Source organism: Rutilus rutilus (assembly GCF_951802725.1).
Source record: "Rutilus rutilus genome assembly, chromosome: 15".
Classification (NCBI taxonomy): Eukaryota; Metazoa; Chordata; class Actinopteri; order Cypriniformes; family Leuciscidae; genus Rutilus; species Rutilus rutilus.
In genome coordinates, this window is record NC_140220.1 from 8,754,856 (window position 1) to 8,782,801 (window position 27,946).

Below are 27,946 nucleotides of genomic sequence, written 5' to 3' on the forward strand. Positions count from 1 at the left end.
GGAGCGATGCTTGAAGTCACTCTCATCAGCAACAAAGCGAAGCAACAGCAGAAGCAGCATTGACGTAAACCATCCACCACATCACCGGAACCATACGGACCTGGACCGACACCATATCGTCTCCTCCGAAGGGCGAATATGATGAAAACGGAGCGCTGAGGGGTCGTGATGATGCTCGGACTCCAATTCACGGCAACATTTGAAATGCGCGATAAATGGAGACTCATGACAAGAGATGCTGCAGGGTGCCGCATTGCCTGCCCGCTTGATGATGCTAGGATAGAGCAGCGCTTTTAACCGTGATGCTCGTTCTTAGATGCTTTTGGGGTGGGATGGAATGAATGAACGGATTTTGTGGTCGAGTCAATGCCTCAGATTTGATCATACAAACTAAGACGATTTCAGCCTGCTTAAGCCATAGACGTATCGATGAGCACGACCACATGAATGTATGTGAATTTATGTTGCAGGACAAGCATCAAAAACCCACGATACAGGTGAACTCATAAGGACTATGAGGTGAACTATCAGTGTCATAGCTACACTCAGGACCATCTCCAAAGTCAGGTTTTTATTTGAAAGCACTGCAGTGACAGGGCTCTTTATGATTGGCATTTTCATCAAAAATTACATAGGGCATATTTAGTGTAGTATATAGTACAGTATAGTCAGCCCTGGTCCATTGCAAGGACAATGACTCATTTACAGGCAGGCCTGTCTCCAGAAACCCTGGAGAAAGCCAAGGTGGAGTTAAAGGAGAACCCCGACACTTTACATCAGGACATACAGGAGGTGAGGGACATGATCATCACCCGTCCAGACATTGGCTTTCTCAGGACAGACGATGCTTTCATCCTGCGCTTTCTCAGAGCCCGGAAATTTAACCATTTCGAGGCCTTCCGCCTCCTGGCCCAGTACTTTGAGTACCGGCAACAGAACCTAGATATGTTCAAGAACCTGAAGGCCACCGATCCTGGGATCAAGCAGGCTCTGAAGGATGGATTTCCTGGAGTTCTGTCCAATTTGGATAGATACGGGAGGAAGATTCTGGTTCTTTTCGCGGCAAACTGGGATCAGAGCAGGTAAGGTGCTATTGGATTTTGGCTAATTGTGGGTAATGACACGCTCTGTCTGAGCTGTCTTTTCAGCATCAGTCTTCTGTCATTCACTAGAGCATGATGTTAAGTTAAAGTTAAAGGTACAGTAACAGTGTGCATCACAGTGGCCATGTTACATATTACTATTTGTAGTGACAATCTTTAAAACACATACCTGGTTTTTAGAAATGTAATGTTGTTTTCATATCATTTTTTTAAGAACATTTATACCATTTTCTACATATGTAGATCTTTAAGAGATATTTTAACCACTGAGGGTTTGATGTTCCAATGTCCATCCAAGCCATAATGGGTGATGACCTTTGACCCGACCCAATATTCTACATGACTGTCCTTCATATATGTCATTGTGTTTTTTATTTGTAGTATGACAACATAAATTCAACATGGATGCACCTAGTGCATTTAGAATATTTACTGTTATCTTCTATTTTAAAGAACAGACAGTAACTCTCTCAAAATGCATCATCTAATAATAATAATAATAAAAAATGTTAAAAACGTAATGACCTTGACATACATTCATGAGTCTCATACAGTCTAAGGGTCTCTGGTCTCTTGGCACTTGTCAAAATGGCTACCTGCATGTACAGTACAACATGCTGACTTTCACTTGGCAAGTAGGAGTTTTCTTTTGTTTTGTTGCATTTATTAATTAAAAACCTATATATAGCCTAGCCTCATTTATAATGTTTTATTTTAGTGGTTAGCGACCTATATAGGCTTGGCTGAGACTTCAGACTCAACAAGGGTTAATCTATCATCAATATGCCCTTGAGTAATGCACTTCATCTCAGGTTACTCCAAGGACACTGTCCATGCAATAAGTGCACTGTAAGTGACCTTTGGATGATCTAATAAATGTCAAATTATTTAATTAAATAAATACATTTCTTGCAGTGTAATCAAGGGATTCATTCTATCCTTCATCCACTCTTAGAAAAAAAAAGTTCAGTATGGTTTTAAAATAGAACCCTAGGTTTCTTGACTCAATTTTAAAGAACACTTTATAGTTTATATAAGGAAAATTGTATAAATGCTTGTTTAACAGGATATTTCAAATGTATTTCTGGTGATAAAGTATGTTTACAATGTTTAATTCATAAATTGAATTACAATTCAAAGAACGAATTAAAACAAAATAAATTAACTAAATTCGTAAGATAATCCCATGATGGAGCTGATGGATAAAATATTATATATATGAAGCACCCTTTCTTCTAAGAGTGAGGTTGTGTGTATACTGTAACATGTATACTAGTGTGTGAGCTAAAATGTGACCTAAAGTTCCAAATGAAATCATTTTTATTCATCCATTGAACTCAGCATGAATTTATGGCCCAAAACCAAGAGTTCAGTAAAGCACTCTCCATCTACAGTGGGCTCAACAATCTTTGGACACTTAAGTCATACATATTTTGTATGTTATGCAGTCACATGCATGCATATTTAATAGTGTCACCTTTTTGGGACCACTGTATATGCATTCATTAATTTATGCACTGTGCACGAAATTAAGATGACTTAAATGATATATGTACATGTATTTCTCCAGATTTAATTTGTTTTAATGTTGTGATAAATCATGGCGTTAATTGTTGGAGTCTCACCTCTTTAGACTGAAGAGTACATAGTGCTCGAGTCCATATCAAACAGCCTTTGAATCCATTCCAGTGGCACCATTGCCTTGGATGGCAGGGCTCTTGGCATCCTCTCACAGGAACAATGTGTGATGAGAACTAGGGTCGCCCCTGATTTGCTAAATGTATTTAAGCATTGTATATATGATGTGCTTATGCCCTCTAGAAGTTTAAATACCAATATTGACTAACATGAACTAACTGTATCCTCAGCACATTTAGAGTTTGTTTGCAAACCTTCCTAAAGTCTTGTGCTTATCTGTAGGTACACTTTTGTGGATATTCTGCGAGCTATTTTACTTTCTCTGGAGGCGATGATAGAAGACCCCGAGCTACAAGTAAATGGATTTGTCTTGATCATTGACTGGAGTAACTTCACTTTCAAGCAAGCTTCCAAGCTAACTCCAAGCATGCTGAGATTGGCAATCGAGGGCCTGCAGGTAACACAACTGTTTGTTTTTAATCTAATGTTTATATAGAGAATCGACATGGATGTTACAAAAGAATTCTTCAAATGTGTGCCTTCATGCATCTAAACGGTTCAGTCGATGTTCTTAGAAGCAATGTATTATGGTATTAAATATGTAATGTGTATGAAGCATGCATCAGATATAACTAACACGAATTGCTTAGGGGAATTCTGCATGTGTGAGGCTGAACAGGTGCTTGTAGAGGTGCTTCTGTCAAACATTTGTTATTCTCTTTGTGAGTAACATGAACGGGAGCTGACCCAATCATCTAACGCAAGGGAACACGATCTGTATAGAAACCAAGAATGAGCATTGTGTTTAATTTACCCAACTCAAAAGTAGTTTATAAGGATGTACAACAGCAGGAGGCAATGTATGGCGAAATAGTTTATTGTGTTAATAGTTTGCTTAGGAGTTGTTATTCAAGTCTTTTTTATTAGTATGCATCAGTTTGAGATCCAGTCCCTTTCATTGTAATGAAGTACAGCACAGTTTTAACATTAATTAGTGGTGTTCGCTAAGGTAAGCATTTCTATTATAATTGCTCATACATAGGTTTGAGGATTCAAACAAACACTTAAAAGGATAGTCATCATTTACTCGCCCAAACCTGTATGACTTTCATTCTTCTGTGGAACATAAAAGAAGACATTGTAGGAAATGGCGCAGTGTTTTAGTCCATACAATTATAGTAAGTGGGATCCAGTGTTGTTTTGGACCCCATTGACTTTCATTGTATGGACATCATAAAAGTACAAAAAATATCCAAACAATTTTGAGAGCTAGTTATACCCTTTATGAGTGAGGTCAGTAAGTTTTAGTCCAATGTAATAACATCAACTAACATTTTAGGGAAAACAAAAATCCTCTCAAAATGACACAAACACAACATAAAGGATATGATAAGATTAGCAAAGCTGTCCCATACTTACATTGAGAGGAGTTGAGAAATATAAGCAACAGATATCACATAGACCTCAGCAACCGCATAGCAACACCCTGACAACCACCCACAACACTGGTGGTGTGTTTTGGATGGACATAAAATTTACAAATCTAGTTACACTATTTTAACATCACTATTACACATAACTGAGCAGCAATCGTTCATTGTGCTAGAAAAAATGGTCACTGTGCATTTAACAAGAGATAATCTGCGCATAGACATTTCTAGAAGCAGCAGCCTCTTGAAAGCTCTCATTTAGACATCACTTCTTTGAGGAGGGCTTGGGTCTAATATGACATGTAGGCAGTGCGGAGTGAGGCCTGTTGACTGAATATTAATGCGGGTGCATGATGAGCCTATTCCACATTCCAGTGCCTCTTCAGACAGATTAGCCGGTGAATAATTGATCGTCGCCATTAGCATCTTGCATCCACAATGTGCTGTTCACATCGAGTGGGACATCGCTTTTGTAGCCGTTTGAAAGGGAAACAATGGCGTAGATTGAGGGAAAAGAGCCCCAGCTAATTAGTTACAGTTCAAAAGAGTGCTCAGCAGCTAGCTTGTCAGCAGAAGTCATCTCTTACATGTGTAAATATTTACAGGAATTCAGATTTTTGCAATTTTTGATCCAATTTGCATGCATAAAAAGTTACAAGGATCGACTTGATGAATGCATGGATTTACAGATATACACTACTATTCAGAAGTTTGAAGTTATTACGATTTCCTTTTACGGAGTGTCTATTTAGACTATTTTGTTGGCAGAGGCTATTTACACTAACTCCGCCCACTGGCGTCTGGTTGGGCCAGGCAAAATTATGGAAGATGCTGAATTGTCAGCAGGAGCAACAGTATAGGGGGTAAGGCGTGCGGCAGAAAGTTTTGACGCAAATCGATCCGAGTTCAAATCTGCCTTTATCCGGACTCGCTCTACTCCCTTTTCCCATCACATATCAAATCGGAATGGCATTTATTTTCAATAAAAAGAATGAATATTTGAAAAGTGGAAATAAAGTGTCTAACGTGTTTAATAATAAAGTGTTTATTGGTTAGGGTTAGGGGTAGGTGAAGAGAGAGCTTTATTGTTCCAATAATGCGGCATCCATTTAATAATTTTAATAGATATAATAATTTACAATCTATGTTATTGTTGCATACTACCATTTAATGTACAACACTGAGGTGCAAATAGTATCTGAGAGTATTTATATTTACTAGTATAAATAGCATCTTACTACTATTTTCACTCATTGCAAAGAAAATATTGCTAATTTTACATAGTGTTATTAGAAAATATGCAATTTTTACTTAGTGTAAATAGAATCTATTGCTATTAAAAGTGTAAATAGCAGCTATCGCTAAGAAAATATGCAATTTTTACTTAGTGTAAATAACATCTATTGCTAGTTGCACGTGCAAATAACCGCTGCCTTTATTTATTTTTTTGTTTCTGAAAGAAGTTAATAATTTTATTCAGCAAGGATGCATTAAATTGAGCAAAAGTAACATTACAAGATTTCAAAAAAAAATGTATATATATATATATATATATATATATATATATATATATATATATATATATATATATATATATATATATATATATATATATATATATATATAATATATATATATATATATATATATATATATATATATATATATATATATATATATATATTATTATTATATTTCTACTCATCAAACAATCCTGAAAGACAAATGTATCATGGCTTCCACAAAACTTTTAAGCAGCACAACCATTTTCAATTTTGATAATAATAAGAAATGAAAAAAATTAATAAGAAGAAATTTCTTGAGCACCAAATCCGAATATTATAATGATTTCTGAAGGATCATGTGACACTGACGACTGGAGTAATGATGCCGAAAATTCAGCTTTTCCACCACAAGTATGAATTACATCTTAAAATACGTACTACGGAGCCCCTTAAGGGACCTTTGCAAAAAATATATATATATATACAGACTTTTGCATGCACATGAGAAACATTCCCGTGCGCACAAGAAACTTTTTTTCCGTGCTCACGCATTACAGTTTCCAGATTATGTATACTTTAACTACTGTATGTCACTGCCATTTTACTATGAAGAAAAGGAGAGTATGGATGCTCATGAATTGTAAATTTGCTCCTGTAAAGTTTCAAAATTTCTAAAATTACTGTCTTATATGTCCACTATAACGCATCCTCAGTGAAGGTCGAGAAACCGTGCTGATGGCACAATACTCATTGGGTTGATAAAAAGTGCTCAAATTTTGGATTTCGTTAGAGCAGTTTGTTAGAGCACTTGGTGAGCATAAGAGACTTCTTTCAAAAACATTAAGAAATCTAACCGACCCCAAACTTTTGAACAGAAGTGTATGCTGATAGCGTTTCCCAAACACTTTTAGGTCAGAAAATGACTGAGAGAATGCTAGAATGAGAGGTGTGACGCCCTATGGTTCTATTTGACAGTGACAGACCAACAGTATGTACATTGAGTCATTAAACATGACGTTTAGAGCCCGCGGGAAAAGCGCACAGCTCTCCGACCCGAAAGTGCAGGGTCATGTAAAGCGTTACATCAGTCTGATGCCATTGTTCATATGGACATCTGTCTGTCTCAATCATCAACGTAATGAAGCATTAAAACCTTTTTTGTAAGCTTTTTGGTGTTTTAGCATATTGTCATACCAGTGAGTGAACACATGAAAGAGAGAGAGAGTGACAGAAACAGAAAGGAAGGTCATGGACTGAAGGAATAGGAGAAAGTACTAAGTACGAAGTCCCTTATGGTCTCTGCTCATTTTTTCTTTCTGCTGAGTCCATTTGATGAGCTAGAATCTGTTGCTTTTGAAAGTACTTTTTGTGCCAGAAACTGTATGTATGCTTTGCAAGGTTAAAATAGAACTAATGGATTCTTCCTAGAAAACCTCAGTGTGATCATTGTCTGTTCTTGGAGGTAGTATGCTTTTATTATTAGTTTACAGTAGAGCCATCTATCATATATGTTTCCTAGCAAATGGTGGCTCAGAAATGAGCACTTGATGTGCAGAAAATGGCTGTTCTTTGCAAAATCAATAGACAGCAACATACTCCCGAGTCCCGAATAGAAAGTGGTCCTGGCTTTCCTGGAGCAGTGCTTTGTTGTTTCAGCCTCTGTTGTTTGCTTCTTTGCTTTGGACATGCCTTTTGTCTCTCTTAGTCTTGAGAAATAACCCACGCTTGGCAGCCAATCACAATGGGCCAATCTTCCCCAACCCACCCCATGCCGAGTTTCCCTGGCAACCTGTCTAACCGCCATGCTATGGACCCTCCAGATGGGCTGTGCTCACAGAGAGACACGCACTCATGTCACTCAGACACCGTGTCCGTATGTGTGTTTCTATGTATGGCACCTAAAGTGCATCTTAAAGCACAGGAAGTTCATTGTACTGACAGACTGACATGCATCACATTGTTGCATTGCATTCCCATTAAAAGGTCATTGTTTTATTGCTTGTCTGGGACTGATGTCAGTTGGAGTATAAGGTAACACTTTATTTTTACAGTGTCCTTGTTCCATATGTTACACGTACTTACCATAGTAATAACTGTAAATGATGCATAATTAACTAACTCTCAACCAAATCCTAATCCTATACTTACCCTATATAGTAAGTACATGTTGTTAAAAATTATTACAGGAATGTAATTATTTTAACTTATAATAATTATAAGTGTAATTATATAATTACACTTTAACACAGACACCTTGAAATAAAGTAAACCTTAAAATAAAGGAGTATAAAAAAGTAACGGAGTATAATTATTGATTTTATTTTATTAGAAATAATAATACATTTTATTAGCTATTTCTGTGCTATTATGTGCTATTTTTGGGGTATTAATAGTGTTTATTTCTTGTGCTGTAAGTTTTTTAATTTTTTATTGCTTGTCTGGGACTGATATCAGCTGCAGTATAAGCAATTATTTTATTTTATTTGTTGTGTGTATGCAATTTAGTTTAGTAAACGTCATGACTTTGAATGAAACAGAACATTTCCTCAGTAATACAGTAAAACCGTAGCTAGTTTTCACTGTTTTTGCCATATATAGTTCATTGCTCATAACTTGAACTTTTGTGACAATAAGGTTTTATTGTAATAACTTGTTAGTTCAATTCAATTTACATTTATTTGTATTGCGCTTTTTATAATACATATCGTTTCACAGCAGCTTTACAGAAAACATTATGTTACCCAACAAATATAGCAAAAACATCACGTTTGTACTTTTTTGTTTTTGAGAATTACATTTATAAAAAAATATTTCTAATGTATTGACTCTTGACTCAAAACCTCATAGGTACTGAGATATAGTTTGTGACAACTAGTTAACTAGGGACACACTTAACGACTAGCTGAAACATCATAAGACTGAACTGAACACACTTACGGACTGTTTCCAACGACTGGTGCAGATTTTAAACACAATTCAAAGATTGTGAACACCGACTGAACGCAATTGTCTCTGACTGTGCGTTTGGGCATGATCAGTCATAAGTATCAAATTACATTCATAATCGGCCGTTAAGTGTGTCCCCGGCTTATATGAAAGTAGATAATCAAAGAGAGTTGTAATTTACATTTGCATTTGGTGTAAATAGACACCAATATAAAATCTTGCAACATATCTGTGGTATTGAACTAATGTTTAATAGGCAGAAGGATCTAATTTAGCCTTCTAGAAACAGCCGAATCCTTTATGTCTTGTCGATTGAAGTACTTCTCCCCATCATTAAAGAAAGAGGCGACTGAACTCGTTACAACAGATGGATTTAAAGCAGCATTACACCTTCGCCACAAGTAATCTCTCTTTTGTATCTCCCTCAAAAGCCGTATTATAGAATGCAACTTCTGTTAAAGGGATAGTTCACCCAAAATTACAATTCACGAGTTCACACTTACATACAATTAGAGGGAGTAAAGTTTAATGCGTATTTGGCGTGCTGTCCCAGAGTACTCCCCCCCCTATGTAAATGGTTAGGACTAGAATTGTGGAGAAGGGGTGGTGGAGGGATGCTGCTAAACTGTCAACAAATTGAGGTGAGAATGCTGAATATACAGTGGGTACGGAAAGTATTCAGACCCCCTTAAATTTTCCACTCTTTGTTATATTGCAGCCATTTGCTAAAATCATTTAAGTTCATTTTTTTCCCTCATTATTGTACACACAGCACCCCATATTGACAGAAAAACAGAATTGTTGACATTTTTGCACCTTTATTAAAAAAGAAAAACTGAAATATCACATGGTGCTAAGTATTCAGACCCTTTGCTCAGTATTTAGTAGAAGCACCCTTTTGATCTAATACAGCCATGAGTCTTTTGGGGAAAGATGCAACAAGTTTTTCACACCTGGATTTGGGTATCCTCTGCCATTCCTCCTTGCAGATCCTCTCCAGTTCTGTCAGGTTGGATGGTAAACGTTGGTGGACAGCCATTTTCAGGTCTCTCCAGAGATGCTCAATTGGGTTTAAGTCAGGGCTCTGGCTGGGCCATTCAAGAACAGTCACGTAGTTGTTGTGAAGCCACTCCTTCATTATTTTAGCTGTGTGCTTAGGGTCATTGTCTTGTTGGAAGGTGAACCTTCGGCCCAGTCTGAGGTCCAGAGCACTCTGGAGAAGGTTTTCGTCCAGGATATCCCTGTACTTGGCCGCATTCATCTTTCCCTCGATTGCAACCAGTCGTCCTGTCCCTGCAGCTGAAAAACACCCCCACAGCATGATGCTGCCACCACCATGCTTCACTGTTGAGACTGTATTGGACAGGTGATGAGCAGTGCCTGGTTTTCTCCACACATACCGCTTAGAATTAAGGCCAAAAAGTTCTATCTTGGTCTCATCAGACCAGAGAATCTTATTTATCACCATCTTGGAGTCCTTCAGGTGTGCTTTCATGTGTCTTGCACTGAGGATAGGCTTCCGTCAGGCCACTCTGCCATAAAGCCCCGACTGGTGGATGGCTGCAGTGATGGTTGACTTACTACAACTTTCTCCCATCTCCCGACTGCATCTCTGGAGCTCAGCCACAGTGATCTTTGGGTTCTTCTTTACCTCTCTCACCAAGGCTCTTCTCCCCCGATAGCTCAGGTTGGCCGGACGGCCAGCTCTAGGAAGGGTTCTGGTCGTCCCAAACGTCTTCCATTTAAGGATTATGGAGGCCACTGTGCTCTTAGGAACCTTAAGTGCAGCAGAAATGTTTTTGTAACCTTGGCCAGATCTGTGCCTTGCCACAATTCTGTCTCTGAGCTCTTCAGGCAGTTCCTTTGACCTCATGATTCTCATTTGCTCTGACATGCACTGTGAGCTGTAAGGTCTTATATAGACAGGTGTGTGGCTTTCCTAATCAAGTCCAATCAGTATAATCAAACACAGCTGGACTCAAATGAAGGTGTAGAACCATCTCAAGGATGAGAAATGGACAGCACCTGAGTTAAATATATGAGTGTCACAGCAAAGGGTCTGAATACTTAGGACCATGTGATATTTCAGTTTTTCTTTTTTAATAAATGTGCAAAAATGTCAACAATTCTGTGTTTTTCTGTCAATATGGGGTGCTGTGTGTACAATAATGAGAAAAAAAAAGAACTTAAATGATTTTAGCAAATGGCTGCAATATAACAAAGAGTGAAAAATGTAAGGGGGTCTGAATACTTTCCGTACCCACTGTATATACTAGGGCTGTCAAAATTGCTCAAAATGACGTTCGAATATTCCCTCTAAAAAAAACACATATATTCGAAATATTTGAACCTCTGGTTGCGCATTTTGTCAATGACGTGCATTACGTAAATAACAGGACAAATTAATACAGCAAAGAGATATAACTATTTGTATAGGTAGTTTATTTAAGTTTAAACATATTTGACAACGTATTACCTATACAAAAACAAGTAAATCAACTAATGGCCAAGACCGCAGACCTCATTCTCGCTCGCTCACTCACTCGCACTCGCAGACACTCTTTCTCTCTCTTGCCCTCACCCTCACTGCGCATAACGGTTTAAATGAACAACAACAATAAACAAATGTTGAGTGCTGATCAAGAGTTTTGTGCAAGCAATTTAAGGTCGCGACTCTTGTCCCAAATATAGCAGGCTTCATTCAGTGATTGAAACAAATATTATTAACATTAATTGAAGTTTTACAGTATATAGAACCGACATTGAACGCTCCGAGCGAGCTGTGCTGTGGTAAACATGGAACTTTTCCTTGACATGAAACGGTAAATAATCAAACCAGTGGAAGCCTGCAGTGCATGAAACTCCTGTATCTACATAGCTTGCATATACTTTATCTCGCGGCTCCACAATTTTACCTTCTACTGACCAAAATCCAAAGTACTTCCAGACATGGCTTTTTAGATTTTGGGGGGTTAAAATTACTTTCTCTGCTGCGGTTCGAGTTGGGCTCTGCACTTTCTGCCATCTTCCATGTAAGTCAACTTTCAGCAGTGACGCTGTGCCAGACAGTGCGACTCCTGTTACCTGTCCCTGACCCCTCAGGCAGCGCCCCCACTCGCAAAGCAGACAGCCGCGCCTCTGCTACCGCGGGTGTGCTTTTCCACATTCGAATATAAATTTTCACCTTCGAAATTCTATTTTTTAAAACTATTCGAATATATATTCGAATTTAGAATATTCGTTGACAGCCCTAATATATACACCTCTTATCGTTGATTGCTGAGTGCTCTCCACTCGTGTTAATTATCTGAACGTGCTCCTCCTGAACTTTGTTAATAAAAACATAATTTCTGTCACCATTTACTCACCCTCATGTCATTTCAAACCTTTAACTCAAAAAATGTGTTGTTTGGAACCTATTTAGTTTCGAAATATCTTCTTTTAGTGTTCAATCCGAGGGGCGGGATAAATGGTTTCTTTCAAATTCCCTCTGCACGCAATAGGATAGCACTACAACCAACCACCAGCGGAGCTAGTTGATAGATTAAACTTTTGCCGTATTCCTTTTTTAAGAATGACTTCAGTGCCGTTCTTTGTTCTTTTCTCAAAGAAAAGCCTAACTCCAAGTCCTCCAGAGTCGCGGCCAAAGACGATTCGAAAGACCGCTGTTCGCCAGCAGCAGCAGCCATTCTTTGTTTTCAAGTAGCAGGGAACCGTCGCAACTCTGTCGTCATTATGTTAAGCCCGCCCGCCGACTCTATACACGATGTGATTGGGCTGACTAGAGTTTGGTTTTTCCAGCTCGGAAGTCAACGGAGAGTTGCTAGACCACACTGGCTGCAAAATAAAATTTGCTGCCGCTAGGGTGCGTCTAGATTTCTAGGCTAGGGCAGGGCATGAGGTTTGTACAATATTTATAGTGCCATGCAGTCTATGTCCCATAAGCAAACACAGGGAAGCGTGATCCAGGGAACATCTTAGTCCCTATTTAATCAACAGAGCAACTTGCAGATGGAATGGGTTTGCATCCCTCACACCAGACTGGCTCATCTGGATGCTAAGATCCGTTGCCTCCCTGAAAGCAAAGCTTGTACGCGTCTTGCTTATCTGGGAAACAGCACTAGACATATCTGGGCCTGCAGGACTAGAGTTAGACTAATTGTTTTGCTCTCTGCAAAGTGGCACAGTTATGGTCGCGCTCTGTTTATTGCACTATAACGGGACTGTTCTGATCTGTAGCAGAGCTGACAGCTAGTGAGTAGAGCTTCATCTTTGTGTTACCGGGCTTGCGTGGCTACGCTCAGTGGGCTGGATCTGGCAAGTGTAGATAAAATGTCTCCTGTAGAGCTCCAATTATTGACATGAGCAATGGCATGTGTCGGAGTGTGAAGCTTCATATTGCTGGTTTGCTCAGTTATGGTTAATTTGTCTAAGTATTGCTAACGGGATGCTAACTGTAAATGCTGATAGACTTAATGCTGATAATCACTTAATGCTGATAGACAAAAAGTCTGGCTACAGAAGACTATTTGTATTTTTGGGTAAAGAAACCATGTTTTTTCTCTTCTAAAGGCTCTTAGAAATCAGGTTTCTTATCCAGGAATCCTGTCACTAAAACTAGGACGGCTCACTGACTCTGACTGGAATGGTATGTATTATTTGGTTAGGGACCATGATAAAATACTAGCTTTTCCTCAGGCTACGTCTTTCAAAAGGACTACAACAAATGGATTTTTTTTTTTTCTTCAATTACCTTGCTGGAGTTCAGTTGTGCATCATCAGTGGCTCCTGACAAGAAAAGAGAGGAATGTTTCATGTCAAGCCACTGAAACAAAATATACAGATGACATCAGCGGTCCATCAGCTTATACAGAGACTAAAAACAACCCCATAAAGCAAAGCCATTCTTTGATAAACTGTAATTTAGCAGCGCTGTTTAAAACCAGTTATTATTTAACATTGCAGATGTTTTAAATGGTTCCTGATTGTACGATGAGGCACTTTTAAGAGCAATTATCCTGGCTTAACTCCTTTCTAGTCAATCTGACATGCTGCCAGAATCTATGTTAGGTGCTTGATGGATTTGTATTCAAGCTAATACAAGCAAACTAAAACCTTTTTCAACAATCCATTTGAGTGCATCACTTGACCAAAACAGGAGGATTATGCATTAACCTGTATCACTCCCGAAGAGTCTGTTATATTTTTGAGTAGGTCATTAAAAAGACCTTGACATTAACGAAAATTAGTCGTTTTTTTTTTTTGTCTGCTTTTTGCTCTACCATAGCGACTTCAGTTACTTCATTTAATGTTTTGTCACTGGCTTCGTGTAGCATGGTTTCGCTCATGTATTTTAATTATAATTAATTATGTTTAATTGATTTGCTTTGTAAGCATCCAGATATCCATTTACCGCTACCACTTTTTTTGTTTAGCAAACCTGCTGGTTTTAAATGGAAAGTTAACTCAAAAATGAAAATTATATGACCATTTACTCACCTTAGTGTGTTTCTAGGACATGACAATGATATGCTTAAAATGGAGAAGCTTTTCCTTTGAGTTTTCCGCGTACAGACGACACCATTGTCAAAATGATCCCCGTTCACACGAATCCATGAAAATAACTAAAAACGCTGTATTCTGCTGCCAGGCCATTAGATGCCGATTAAACGCTATAGACTGAACACGTAATACGCATGTGCATGATGTCATTGTTTTCAGAGATTGGCGTTTTTGTTGTTTACATGGAGACAGTTTTGAAAAACTTTAATTTTAGTTGAAAACGATGTTGTGTAAACAGCCCCTAAGCCGACAGTCGGCCATCGGCCAACGTCTGACCGTTGTTGAGCGTCGGTCGGCCCAGTTTTTGTGGTTTGTTCCACACTGTCAACGCTAGTTGGACATCGTCAGAGGAATGGCAGATTGAGAATGTTGAATCGCCGTCCGTCTTGAGAGAGAGAACTCTGATTGGCTGTTTAGCTTAGCGAATGAGTCAGTGCACGAGAATAAAAGCGAAAGTGAGCAAAGAAGGCTGTCCTAATTTTGTCATCTTACCTGAGCAAGTAAGGGTGTAGAGTTACATTCAAGCTATTTTAAGGCATGAATAAAAATAATAAAAATCACAGGGAAAATGTGTAAATATGCCATTTTGGTGATCAAAGATGAGTTTTAAGGGATACAATTATTGACTACAGGGGGACTTTAAAGGCACACTATGCAGTTTCCGTTTTTCTCAAACAGCGCCCCCTAGAGTTGCTGTGGAGTACTTGTATTTAACGTTACTGTCGTAAATACCACTCACGCAGAGCCGTCTCTGCACTCTTCCGACCGCACTTTCTTCTGTTTTCTTCTGTTTTCTTCATCGACTCTGCAATGATTCACATCTGAAATGCGTGCTAGTGTCTTCCATAGAGGCTATTTCATATGTTGTTGATGTATGTGACGTCGTGCTGTAAAGCAAGTCGTGATCCTCGCGAGATTTGTCGGGGCGCCACCTCTCAAACTTGCATTGCTGGTTTTGCCAGCGCCCCCCCCCCCCCCCCCCCCACGCTTTGCTATCAGGATGAATTTGCCCTACTACGAGTTTGTTTACCATCGAAATGATTTCGAAGCTGTTATATTAAGGTACAAATCTTGCATAGTGTGCCTTTAACAAAGCTGTTTCAGCATCACAGGATCAGATCATGTGAATTCTGAATTCTAGAATCCAGGAAAAAGAGCATTATGGCAGCTTCCCCTCCCCCGTTTCCCTCTGTCTCCTCCCACTGTCACACTGCAGGGACACAGATCAATCAGGTTCCACCAGCTCACACCAGAGTTTAGCTCTTCATGTTTAATGCAGCTGAGACCTTTATCTATCTCGGTAGCAGCAGGTCCCAGAGCAGAGATATCATCGTATATGCTGACACCTGCTGGCAAATGCCTCATAGCTCCTCCTCTGAAGCGCTGGCCAATCACCATGCGCTTTTCACCATCACCTGCCTCTGTGTCAGATCCAGTGCCAGATCTAACGCCCCACAAGCCTGTGGTCTGCTGCCGGTCGTTGGCCTGAGGGCCTTGGTGTCTATACGGCCTGCTTACTTTTACTTGCAGCTGTCCACCATTAGCGTTACGCCAGTGGCGCCAACAACACAGTTCTGTTATGATTTGAGAGTCAATGAGAAGCATTATACAAGGCCAGACAAAAGGAATCGCCGGTGCAGCACAGATGTCTACTAATTAAAAATATTTATTTAAGGTGCATAACAATAAATGACTAACGTTTCGATGTAATGTTACATCTTCATCAGAGTCCTTGAAGAGTCCAGAGCATTATACAAGGCCATGATGTGATCAAGTACACTGAATTAAAAAATTGCATAGTATGTTTTAAGATTATTATTTTTATTTTTAGCAGCAAATGTTAGGACTTAAGTTACTAAATGAAGAGAAATGTCGATATTTGGCTGTTTGTTGAAAGAAGAGCACTCTAAAATGAGTGTATGTGTTCTCTTTAATTTTCACAAAAAAAAAATAATATATATATATATATTGCTAATTACAATATGATAAAAGTTGCAAGTGGAATCTCAAATCTTATTGATTGATTTCTGAAGGATCATGTGACACTGAAGACTGGCGTACTAACGCAAAAATTCTGCTATTTCAAAAATAAATTACATTTTGAAATATAGTCAAAGAGAAAACTTATTAAATTGTAATAATATTCACAATATTATTGTTTGTACTGTATGTTTGATCAAATAAATGCAGCCTTGGTGAGCATAAGATACTTTTTTCTCATAACTTATCTGATTCAAATTTAAACCCTGTAACCTAGACTTTTACCGTCATTTTTTCTTAAGACTTGGTTTTTGTGAGCTTAGCGAAAGACAGCATCATTATGAAGCTTTCCGGAACCCTTGCAGTCAGCTTTATGAATATGGATTACTGTTCAGGGCAGATTAGTGAACACAGCAAAGTATGTATCAACTTCAGCAGTGTGATATCAGGAGAAATAGGAATTATGCCCACTTTTTGGTGTAATCCTCTGTGGAATCGTGAACGACTTCAAGGTACTTTAAATGAACATCAGAAACTCTCATGTGAACCATCTTCTATTTGGAAAAGTATGAGGTTGTATGGTGTAGAGGCAGTCATTGGTGTCACAAAATCAGATTTTGTTTTCTCCTCACAAATGCTAGGAATTACAAAATGTGCATATTTGTTTACATAAAATAACTGATTTGTTCTACTGCATAAGTGAATCAGTTTAATTGTATTAAATAAAATTCTATAAAAAAATATTTAAATAATAATATAATGTTTTATAATTATATATACATATAATTTATTTATATCCCACAGGATAGCTTCCCAGCCAGGTTTGGAGGGATTCATTTTGTCAACCAACCTTGGTACATCCATGCTCTGTACACAGTCATCCGGCCTTTCCTCAAGGACAAAACAAGAAAAAGGGTGAGAGAAATTATTATACATTTTTATAGTTTTCCTTTTTTCTTCAGTCACTTATATCACATATTATTGTTAGCTGTTCTTTTTATGTAAACATTAAACTATAGGCTTTTCATATTCATACAGGCCAGTGCAACATAATGCACAGTGTAATGCCATAGAAATAAGTGCAACACTGACCGATAAACAGTAAAAGCTTACAGTTAGTATGAAAACATAACCAGGGAAATAACAATATTTCATATGTTGTGCATTTAGATTTTCATGCATGGAAACAATCTGAACAGCTTGCACCAGCTGATCTTACCTGAGATTCTGCCGTCTGAGCTGGGTGGCATGTTGCCTCCTTACGACATGGGCACCTGGGCCAGGACGTTGCTTGACCACGCGTATGACGAGGAGACGGACTACTGCCCCGAATCCTATACCTTGTCTGTCAAAGACCTGGAGAAAGATCTATCCCCCAAAACCATGAAAAGGTTTGTTCTTGTAATTTTTCCAGTGTTAACTTTTTATTTAAGTTGACCTCATATTTTTTTTTGCCTGTTGCCATCTTTATTTAAGTTTCTGCAAATATAGTGGAAAAAGAGGACAAGAAATAATGGTGAGGGCAAAATCGCCACATTAAAACTGGCACCGCCTGCACAAGCACCATGACTCAATGTCAGAGCATATGTGTTAACCGCTAGATCATCTCGAAGATGTTTTAGTTTGCTCTCCAGTGTTATTATATTATATTATATTATATTATATTATATTATATTATATTATATTATATTATATTATATTATATTATATTATATTATATTATATTATATTATATTAGTATAGAACAGTATAGTATAGTATGATATTGTAGTTTTAGTAATAGTACCCCTATTAAGTTTTTTGGATATTATTATTATGTGTAAAATAGCTGTTTGTGAATGTGAAAGGTCTGCAAAGTTTAAAAAATCAAAGTGCACAATAAATGTAGTAATTGTCTCCTAAAAGAAAGAACCAATTCTGAACTGTCTGAAATGAGTTATCAGTAATTCCAGTTTGTATACAAATGGTTTGTAACAAATTTGCATGAACAACGTCAATTTCATTTGCATGAACAAGTGTTTGACCCTCAAACACTGTAGTTGTGGCAGAGGCCTGGAAGAGTTTGGTCCGTGTTGTCGACATGACGAGAAGTTGCTGTTTTCTGCACTGAGAAAGCAAATCTACTTTGCACGCACTTCTAAAGGATTAGGCATTGGAATTGGAAAGACGCCATTGTTACTGTTCGTATCACTGTGTATCAAGCACCGAGGAAGCCTTTGGAGCTGAAATCCCAACACTATGTCACGACCAATTCGTACGAATTTGTACGAGTGAGTAAAAGGTGGCTAATTCGTACCAATTCGTACGATTTGTCTAAACCCACATGATGGGTAGGTTTAGGGACGGGGTCAGGTGTAGGTAATTCGTACGAATTCATACGAATTGGGCAACTCGAGTGAGGTCGTAATGGTATTTAATAATTGATATTAAATCATTTACGGTATTTGAAATAAGACTGAAAATATACTTAAACTTTACTTATTAATATACTTATTAACTTTCAAAAACTAAATAAAGTTGAAGTTGAAGTGCTAAAATTACTAAAACTAAAAATGAGTAAATAAATTAAAGCTAAATAAAAAGAAAACTAATTAAAGAAAATGACAAAAGTACATAACAAAATTACAAAAAATTAAAATAAAATAAAAATAAAAAGATAAAAGCTCATTCAAAATATTAAAGTGCCTCTATTATGCTATCTTAAAGGGTCCCAATTTTGTTTTGGAGATCTCCTACAAAAGTTGTACATGTATCCAAGGCCAAATATTCTCATAATATTCATTGCAGCATCACCTCTTTTCTCACAGTGTCTTAAACGGTTTGATAAAGGATTCGTCTCTCTAAACCCCTCCTTCCCGAGAGCTTACTCAGCTCTGATTGGTCAGATGGCCCAGTCTGTTGTGATACCGCTTACAAAGTGTGTTGGAAACAAAACACCCATTACCATATCTAAATTTCCAACCCGATCTCACGGCAATTAATTCTTTTAATTCATTAATTCAATTAATTTAATAAAACTTATTAAATAATTGAATAATCGAATTTCCGTGAGATCGGGTTGGAAATTCAGATATGGTAATGGGTGTTTTGTTTCTAATTTTAGTTTTAGTAATTTAATTAACACTTCAACTTCAACTTTATTTTTCTTTTTTGAGTTTTTGAAAGTTAATAAGTAAAGTTTAAGTATTTCTTATTTCAAATAATATAAATTATTTTTTGAATAGTTTTAACGTTATTATTAGTTAACAATTAGCCTGGTCCTACCAGACTCTCGTACATTTCATTTGTACAGAGAGTCTGGCCACTCTCCATTGACAAGCTTTAACTTCCTTGAAGGCGGGTACTCTGTTGAAGTTTAAAACTATTGGATCTGCCCAGAGCCACTCTGGATCTGCCATAACCAATCGCTAACGTTTGGTCGTTACGTAACCCTACAGCTCAAACTAGCGCACGACCTCAACGTCATCGTTCTCAGCCACTCCCTCTGTTTGCTGATTGGACCGGTAAAAATTTGGCCGGAGAAAACCCACGAATATACCGCAAACCCAGATGGAGTACTGAAGGAAAATGAAAATTGAGCTGAAGTACGTAGGAGGGCGGAGCCAGGCTAGTTAACAATAACAAGACTGGTGCTCTCTAAAACAAGCATGTGATGTCACCGCACTGGCCATATTATGTATGTTGTTTATTTCTGTTATGATTGTTTAATGAAATAATTTGGTCTCTTGCCATGGAAACAGCGTTTGCTTGCTCGCAGTCTTCACTCAAGTGGAATTATCAAGAGAATTGCTCTGGATAACAAAAATAAGCAGCTTTGCTAGAGGCGTAAAGAAGCTACAGTGTTTCTTAAAAGAGTCACATTTTAGCAGCATACTGTCTGTTTCTTCTTGGTTACAGTGCTTAGCAACCGACTCCCTGGCTTTATGATTAAACACAGCTCTTTTTGATAAAATTAGCATTTTTGGAGAAGTTACAGTCTGTGATTGACCGGGCTTTAGGAACTCTTGTTGTGCATCGTTTCACTGATCGAGAAAGGGTGAGGTGTCTTGACTTACTGGGTCATGAAATCAGCACGAGGGAGTGAAGTTGCTGTGCTAAATGATGCACTGCCTATGTATGCAAGCAAAAACACATGATGGAGGTTTACCAGTGGCAAACATTTAATCTTTTCTTGCTGCAGCTGGGACTGTACGTGTGCAGAGAGACGTTGGCTACCAAATATAGCCTAGATCACAATGGCTTACTTTGCGCTCATATTTGAAGCAACTGTTTGTAGTGTTTGAATTATGCCAAAGCATCCGGGCGGCGCAGCATTTGGGGGAAAGTATGTCTTAGATGTTCTTCCACAGCTAAGATCAAAGAACAGTTGCTTTAACAGCTTTGGCTATTAAACGAAACCTCCAAGTCCGCACATAACACATCTGTGCACAACTACAGTGGAATCCTGCACTCATTATTCTCTAGTGTTATATTATTAACATAATTCATCATGTTTAGCTGTGGGAACAGTTCGCTGGTGATGATCTATATATATTGCTCTTCATTTCCAGTTATGCAGTTTAATGGATACTGGTCATACATTGGGGCTTTGGTTTACTGTGGTGAGAAACGATCCCATTAGTCTGAATTTCATAATTTTTTTGACCCCTTTTCAAAACTGCAGAAAATTACTTCACACAGAAACATTTAGATGTGTGATTAACCACAACCTTTTATCACTGAATTGGTTGTGAGCATAGCATTCAGCTGAACATAATCAACTGAAAGGTAATTTTTCTTTTTTTTTGAAGTGCAAAAAAGCATTTTGAGCAGTTTTTCTTTCTAAAAAGACCCCAGTATTTTACGTTTCTCTTTATTATCCAAATAGAAATGAATGATGCTAAACCACATCCCTAGTACATGTGTTATTGACTATATACACAAATACATATACATACACACACACACACACACACACACACATATATATATACATATATATATAGGGGGACCCAGTTTTTTATAGCCCAAGAGAATGTGTATTCGAGATAAGCAATTAATTTGACTGTACTGACCAATGAGAACTGTTGTAAACTTGTCAGATTCATGCAAACAAGATGCATCATTACATTTCTACTTCCAGTCAGTGATGAATCAAGCAACAGTATTGTAGTATTTACTTTGAGTGCTTTAAATTTCCACTTCCATATTGAGAAGGAATGTGAGTCCAGGAATGTCTGTGTAGCATGTAGTGCGCAACGTGACTTGACGTGCTACACCCAGTTATAATATTCGGTAGGGCCTAATTGAATCAGAAACAAGGAACGTCTATTGGAGGGAGGAAATGGTGCAACAGGTGAGTGAACAGTCGACACAATTTTGTTCTGATTCAAAGAGAAAATTATATTGATAAAGAAAATAGTTCTCTTCGTGGTTTGTTTCAGAAAAATGAATGACAAATATGAACAATTGATAACAGTCAGGAAATCAAAACAGACATCACCGACTCTTGTTGTTTCTTTTAGGATGGGTGATTCAACAGTCTAAAAGCTTCGATTCAATTTGGTGAAGTTCCGCAGTTTCATACAATTTGTGAAGAAAGAAAACTCTCAAACTCAATACTGTGTCTGTTTCTTTCACTTTGACCCAAGTAACTTACAACAATAAAACAAAATAATACATTCAATAACCCAAATGTACAAAAAGAAATGTAATCAGATATTGGATTTGACTCAAAACACAATGCGATTCAAAATTCCTTCCAATAAACCACCTTTTCTTTCAATAGTAAGCAGTATGTTTAACAATATGAATTTGAAATGCTGGAAAGATGAATTGATTCAGTTGAACTAAGTTCATGAATCAAACTACTCAAGATCAGAGTTCGTGAATAAAGAGTTGTTCAAACTTCTCTCGATCAGTTCAAGTACAAAAAACAAAGTCTCTCCATTTCAGAAGCAAAAATCAATCAATTCCACGAATCGAATCAAAGTCCTTTGAGTCCGAAAACAAAAGAAAATATGAAATATCCTACCAGTTGATGGTTTAAAATTACGGTTCAAAGGGAAAACAGTCCATGGGCACTGGTCAGCTCTAGCCTGGAAATCCAGACCCAAATCTGAAAGATTAAGGGTCTGGCATTGAGTAATGAAAATCGGCCAACACAAGGGGTGGTACCAAGCATGCATTTGAAAATCTCACTGCACGCAATTGGATAACACTATGACCAATCACTGTCGTGATTGCGCTGTCACTAGCGCTGTCGTCATCTGTTTAGCTCCAAGCATGCATTTGAAAATCTCACTGCACGTAATTGGATAACACTACGACCAATCACTGTCGTAACTGCGCTGTCACTAGCGCTGTCGTCATCTGTTTAGCTCTGGCCCGCCTATATCAGATACACCGATGTGATTGGTGCAGCTCGGCTACAGGGGCATAGTTAATGAGCATCATTACTCATTGCCAGAGTAACTCGCTGAGCAAATTCAAATTGTGCTCTTGCGAGAACTCTGGATTTCCAGGGTAGGTCAGATCGCCATTTGTGCACATTTAATTGCATCCACAAGGCAGACAATTCATCTCCAAAGGATTATTTATGGCACAAAACAGGATACACTTGCCGATCACGTTCACATAGGAAAAAAACTGAGAACAAGAAAACCCAGCCTTGCAAACACAATAATTAATTTTTGATTCAACATTTCCGTAACAAATCATATACATGCGCATCTCAAATGACACATTAATCCAAGTTTTTAAACACATCGACACTCATAAATTACTCTTTGTCTCAACTCATGATACAATGAGCATTGTTACACGTGGTAGCTTTAGCCCACAGCTAACTAGTTCAGCTCACGCTGTGAGCGCAGCCTCCTCAACTCAGCTCATATCAAATCATTTCTGAAATTGACAAATCTTTCATATGATAACAAAAAAACAATACCAAACCGAGACTGCATCACATATTCACTTATTATTATCTCGTTAGATTATGATTATTGTTTAGTGCAAAGAGTTTCTGGAGAAATGCTCCGTGCTGCTGTCTCATCTGATCTGTTCTCATCTGACTCAATCTCTTCCCTGCTCATGCTGACAGCGGCGCCAGCGCGATCGAAATGTGCCACCACTATTGGCTCTCAGGGGTGTCGGTCACTGCAGCACAATCAGTGATTGGATGAATCGTGTTTCTTTCTGGAACACTTTAATTCTTTCTTTTTCTTAACTTTTTCCAACTCTTAACTCATTTACTGGTGGCCTGGGTTACCCGGGTTACATCTGATTTTAAAAAGCTAACACCTTCCACATTCTTCATAAGGGTACATTATTCAGAGCAATTAAAACCACACTTTGTCATTTTGTCTGCTCTGGAAAGGTCACGGGGACGGCTTTTTTTCCAGTTTTCTCTTGTATTTGCATCAGGTTGCTTTCGAATAGCACATATTCTTGCTTTGACATTAGTCCCACAGCTTTTGTGCGTCATTCTGTGATTTCTTAGTGGAAAAAAAAACAAAAAAAACAATGTAGTTCATTGTCCTCAAGAGATATCTTGTGTTCCCTTTCGAGAACGGTCACTTCGTATTGCGTAGCTATACACAGTGGGGAAACTCCTTTCCTCGAGAATATTGAAGCCTATATTTAAAACGCAGTGCAGCTGCACAGCAAGCACCATCAAAGCGCATAGCTCACCGATTGGCTGTGCTGCAGCAACTGCACATCCTAGGACGAAGTGGCTCTGACGCGGGAACCAATGAGACTCAAGCACTTCAGAGCCCGCCAGAATGGGTGTGGCTTATAGATATAAAAGCCCACCATTCTCTTCAGGAAGCCGCTGCTCTTCTGTCGCTGTTCTCCTGTGGCCATCCGGCGACCCGCTATATCCTTTTACTGCGCTGTGTGCTCGCCGTCGCGACTCACAGCTGTGTTAATAGAGCAAATTTTCAGAGAGCGCGACTGTTGTTCCAAATGCCTCGCTCTCCCTGCACCTCGTGCGGATCCCTTCTGCACGAGATGGACGGGCACTTGGAGTGCGCCTCGTGCCTGGGAGCCGCCCACGCGGAAGCTGCACTCTCTGCCGGCGGCTGCTCTCACTGCGAGAGCATGCCCATCTCCACGCTGCGGACGCGGTTAGCTCTCTTCAAAGAAGACGACAACACCGCTCTACCATCTCTTCCTTTTCCCGCCCTCCTCGAGTCGTGGAAGAAGAAACGCCGCAGCCAACGGCAGCCCGGGCGCATGGATGTAAGCGAGCCCACGCCGGCCATGTCCCCGTGTGCCTCGTTTTCTCCATCACAATCCCCTTCGCCGGTCCTGTTTACTCAGGCGGGCCAGCGCCCCTCCCAGCGAGCGGTGGGTTTAGAGGGTTTTGGGCCTCATGGCCGCAGCATCGTCAGTACTCCAATTGGGTTTACTGCATATGCGCCCCCTATAACTTTGTCTCAAACGCCGTGTGCTGGTCTAATGCATGGCGCTCAGGGTGCCTGCTCATCAAAGTGAACCACGGCTACATAAGAGCCCTGGCTCCTTGGAAGGGTGACTATGGGTGTGGCCCCCAGGAGGAAGGTGATATTCACGGATGCCTCTAACCTAGGTCGAGCCTCTGGTCGAGCCCGGAGAAGAGACTACATATCAACTGCCTCAAAATGAGAGCGGTTTGTTTAGCTCTCAAAGCATTTCTGCCAGATCTGAGGTGACACCACGTCTTAGTCCGAACGGACAACATGTCGGTGGTGTCCTACATAAATTGCCACGGCGGCCTCAGGTCCGGCAACGTATATGGCATGGCCAGAAACCTCCTCATTTGGGCACGAGTCAACTTGCTCTCTCTGAGGGCTGCCCACGTTCCGGGCATCCAAAATCTGGGTGCGGACATGTTATCCCGAGACAACACTCCCCCCGGGGAATGGTCTCTCAGCACAAAGACAGTCCATCTGATCTGGAGTATGTTCGGAAGAGCGGAGGTCGACCTCTTTGCTTCAGAGAACAACACTCACTGCCCAATGTTCTTCTCAAAGAACCTGCCTCAGGTCAGAGCGGATCAGAAGGAGCCCCCCTCTGGAAGACCCAGGTTTGGTTCCAAGAACTGGCGCAAATGATGGATAAAGCCCCATGGCCTGTACCTGTACTCATGCAGGCGAACGGGACGATTTGGCACCAGACCTGTGGCCCTCCAACGGGTATCCTGGGACCTCCCAGAGAGAGTCCTAGATACGATTACTGAGGCGCCTATACGGCCTGAAATGGTCAGTGTTCTCCAGCTGGTGCGCAGCTAGGAACCTCAAACCCTATTCATGTGAGGTACCAGTCGTTCTTTCTTTCCTTCAAGAGCTTTTGGACGTGGGACGCTCCCCCTCCACGCTCAAGGTGTACGTGGTGGCCTACCACACCCCTGTGGTTGGCCAATCGCTAGGGAAAACCAACTATGTGTTCGCTTTCTCAAAGGAGCCAGGAGGATGAACCCCTCTCTGCCCCTTCTGTGCCAGCTTGGGACTTCTCCAAGGTCCTTGGGGCCCTGAAGGGCCCTCCATTAAAGCCACTTCAGTCGGCTGACCTAAAGCCTCTTTCGCTGAAAACTGCCCTTCTGTTGGCCTTGGCATCAGTTAAGCGAGTAGGCGATTTGCAGGCGCTCTCCATGAGCCCTTCCTGCCTGGAGTTTGGGATTGGTGACTCTAGAGTCACTCTCAAGCCATGGCACGGCTATGTACCCAAGGTGCTCTCAACACTGTTCAGAGCGCAGGACATCATGTTATCAGCTCTTCCCCCCTCGGGAAACGATGGGGAGGTCAATTTGCTCTGTACAGTCAGATCTCTCAGCGTTCTGCTCCACTCAGGCAGTCAAAACAGCTTTTTGTGTGCTTCGGTGGCCACACCAAGGGTTTACCGGTCATGAAGCAGAGATTATCCAGATGGATAGTGGATGCCATCTCTCTGGCTTATGCCTCTCTGGGTCAGGAATGTCCCATAGGCACTCAAGCCCATTCCACTAGGGGAATGGCCTCTTCATGGGCCTGGTCTAGTGGTGTACCAACTGAAGACATATGTGCAGCGGCCGGTTGGTCCTCTCCCTCCACGTTTGTCAGATTTTATAATTTGGAGGTACCCTGCTTACAAGCTCGGATTCACTCCGTTTAACGATTCTGGCCTGACAGTAGTCTGGCCTTTTTTCAGTCTTACACAAATTACTGTCATAAGCACAATTTATCCTGTAAGTAAAGTGTTCATATGGAGCGAGTTTGGCCCCTAGAGGCTCCTGCCCGCCTATTATGTCATAAGGCCCCGTTTGACTTTCCCTTTTGGGAACCTTTATTAGTGGCTCATGTTGTACTGTTAATCTCGGGCTTATGCCCTAGGCTCCAGTTCATGACGGAGTCAGTTGCTATAGTGCGGCGTTTTACATTGCGTCCCCACTGCGTATAGTGATGCAATACGAAGTGACCATTCTCGAAAGGGAACGTACTCGGTTACTAACGTAACCTTGGTTCCCTGAGAGTAGGGAACGAGTGTTGCGTAGCCTGCCGCACTATTGCAATCTGTCAGGTGTCTTTTGCTTTTATAGCTATAAGCCACACCCATTCTGGCGGGCTCTGACGCGCTTGGGTCTCATTGGTTCACGTGTCAGAGCCGCTTCGCCATAGGATGTGCAGTTGCTGCAGCATTTTTTAAAGTCAACTTTTAAAATCAACATAAAAATTTGAATTATTTACTTCTTTAATTGAAGGACTATATCATTTAAATATGATAATGACTGGCTGTATGTTACCTCTAAAAGATCATTGCCCACTTTTCACAATCCACTCAAATCCCAATGGAATCACCCTGTCCTACATTATTTCCTTCTTTATATTCAGTTCATCAAATATATCACAGTTCTGAAGGTAAATGCATTGCAAACTGATTTCTTTTGTTAGATCTCACAATTGTCTGATAAGAAACAGCTGTTTTTGTTCATGATTACAGTCAGGGTTCATAGAGCACATAAATGCGTCCGTCAGAGGAAAGTGCCCCAGATCTGTGCATGAACGACAGCACGCTGCCCTCAAAGCTTCTTATGTCTCTACGAAAGAGCTAAATCAAAAGTAGGCCAACACAGTGTACTAAGATGACATGTTCCATTACACATCCTTCACTTTAAATGATTGTGACATGCACAATGCATCATTAATTTGTACTACTGAGTTTGTCGTGCTCTGTGTGTGCTTTAATGTTTCATTGGGGTCCAAATGTCTTATATATATATATATTATTTTTATATAATTTTTTATATTATTTATATAATTATATTATTTACTTATATTTTTTAATATTGAGCTTTTCTCCATTATTATATTATCATATATTATCAAATTGTATGCACATTGGTTTTATTGTCAGCAGCACTTTATAATAATAATCCAATAAAAATTATAAATACAATAAATAATTAATAAATAACATTTTATATTATTCAAATTTTTTATGTTTATTTCCAGGTTTCATTTATTTTCTAGCTTAGATTTTCAATGCACTCTCAGAATTTTTTATTTCTCGGTTGTGCATCTCGAAATCCAGTTCCCGAGATGGCATTCATATTTTATTTATTTATACCCGCAGGTCCCAGTCCGTGGTGGAGCCAGGTGTCCTAAAGCGACCAGAAAAAGTGAAAAGCGAAGAAGAGAACATGCAGCCGCTGCTTTCGCTGGACTAAAGGCTCTTAATTTCCCAGGCAACGGGTAAACGTCAAGACCCGTATGCTAGGGAGGAGTGCACCTTGTTCCTATAACGGCAGAAAAAAAAAAATGTACAAAGAAAGGATATGTTAAGA

General features: G+C 39.5%; 1 protein-coding gene across 1 annotated transcript; it reads left to right on the forward strand.

Annotated features, from left to right (window-relative positions):
- On the forward strand, positions 1–27,946 carry clvs2 (clavesin 2). The gene is made up of 5 exons (XM_084433206.1): positions 1–1,082; positions 3,024–3,198; positions 16,969–17,079; positions 17,335–17,555; positions 27,736–27,946. Exons 1-5 carry the CDS (start codon positions 694–696, stop codon positions 27,827–27,829), a joined length of 990 nt encoding a protein of 329 aa, XP_084289332.1. The 5' UTR covers positions 1–693; the 3' UTR covers positions 27,830–27,946.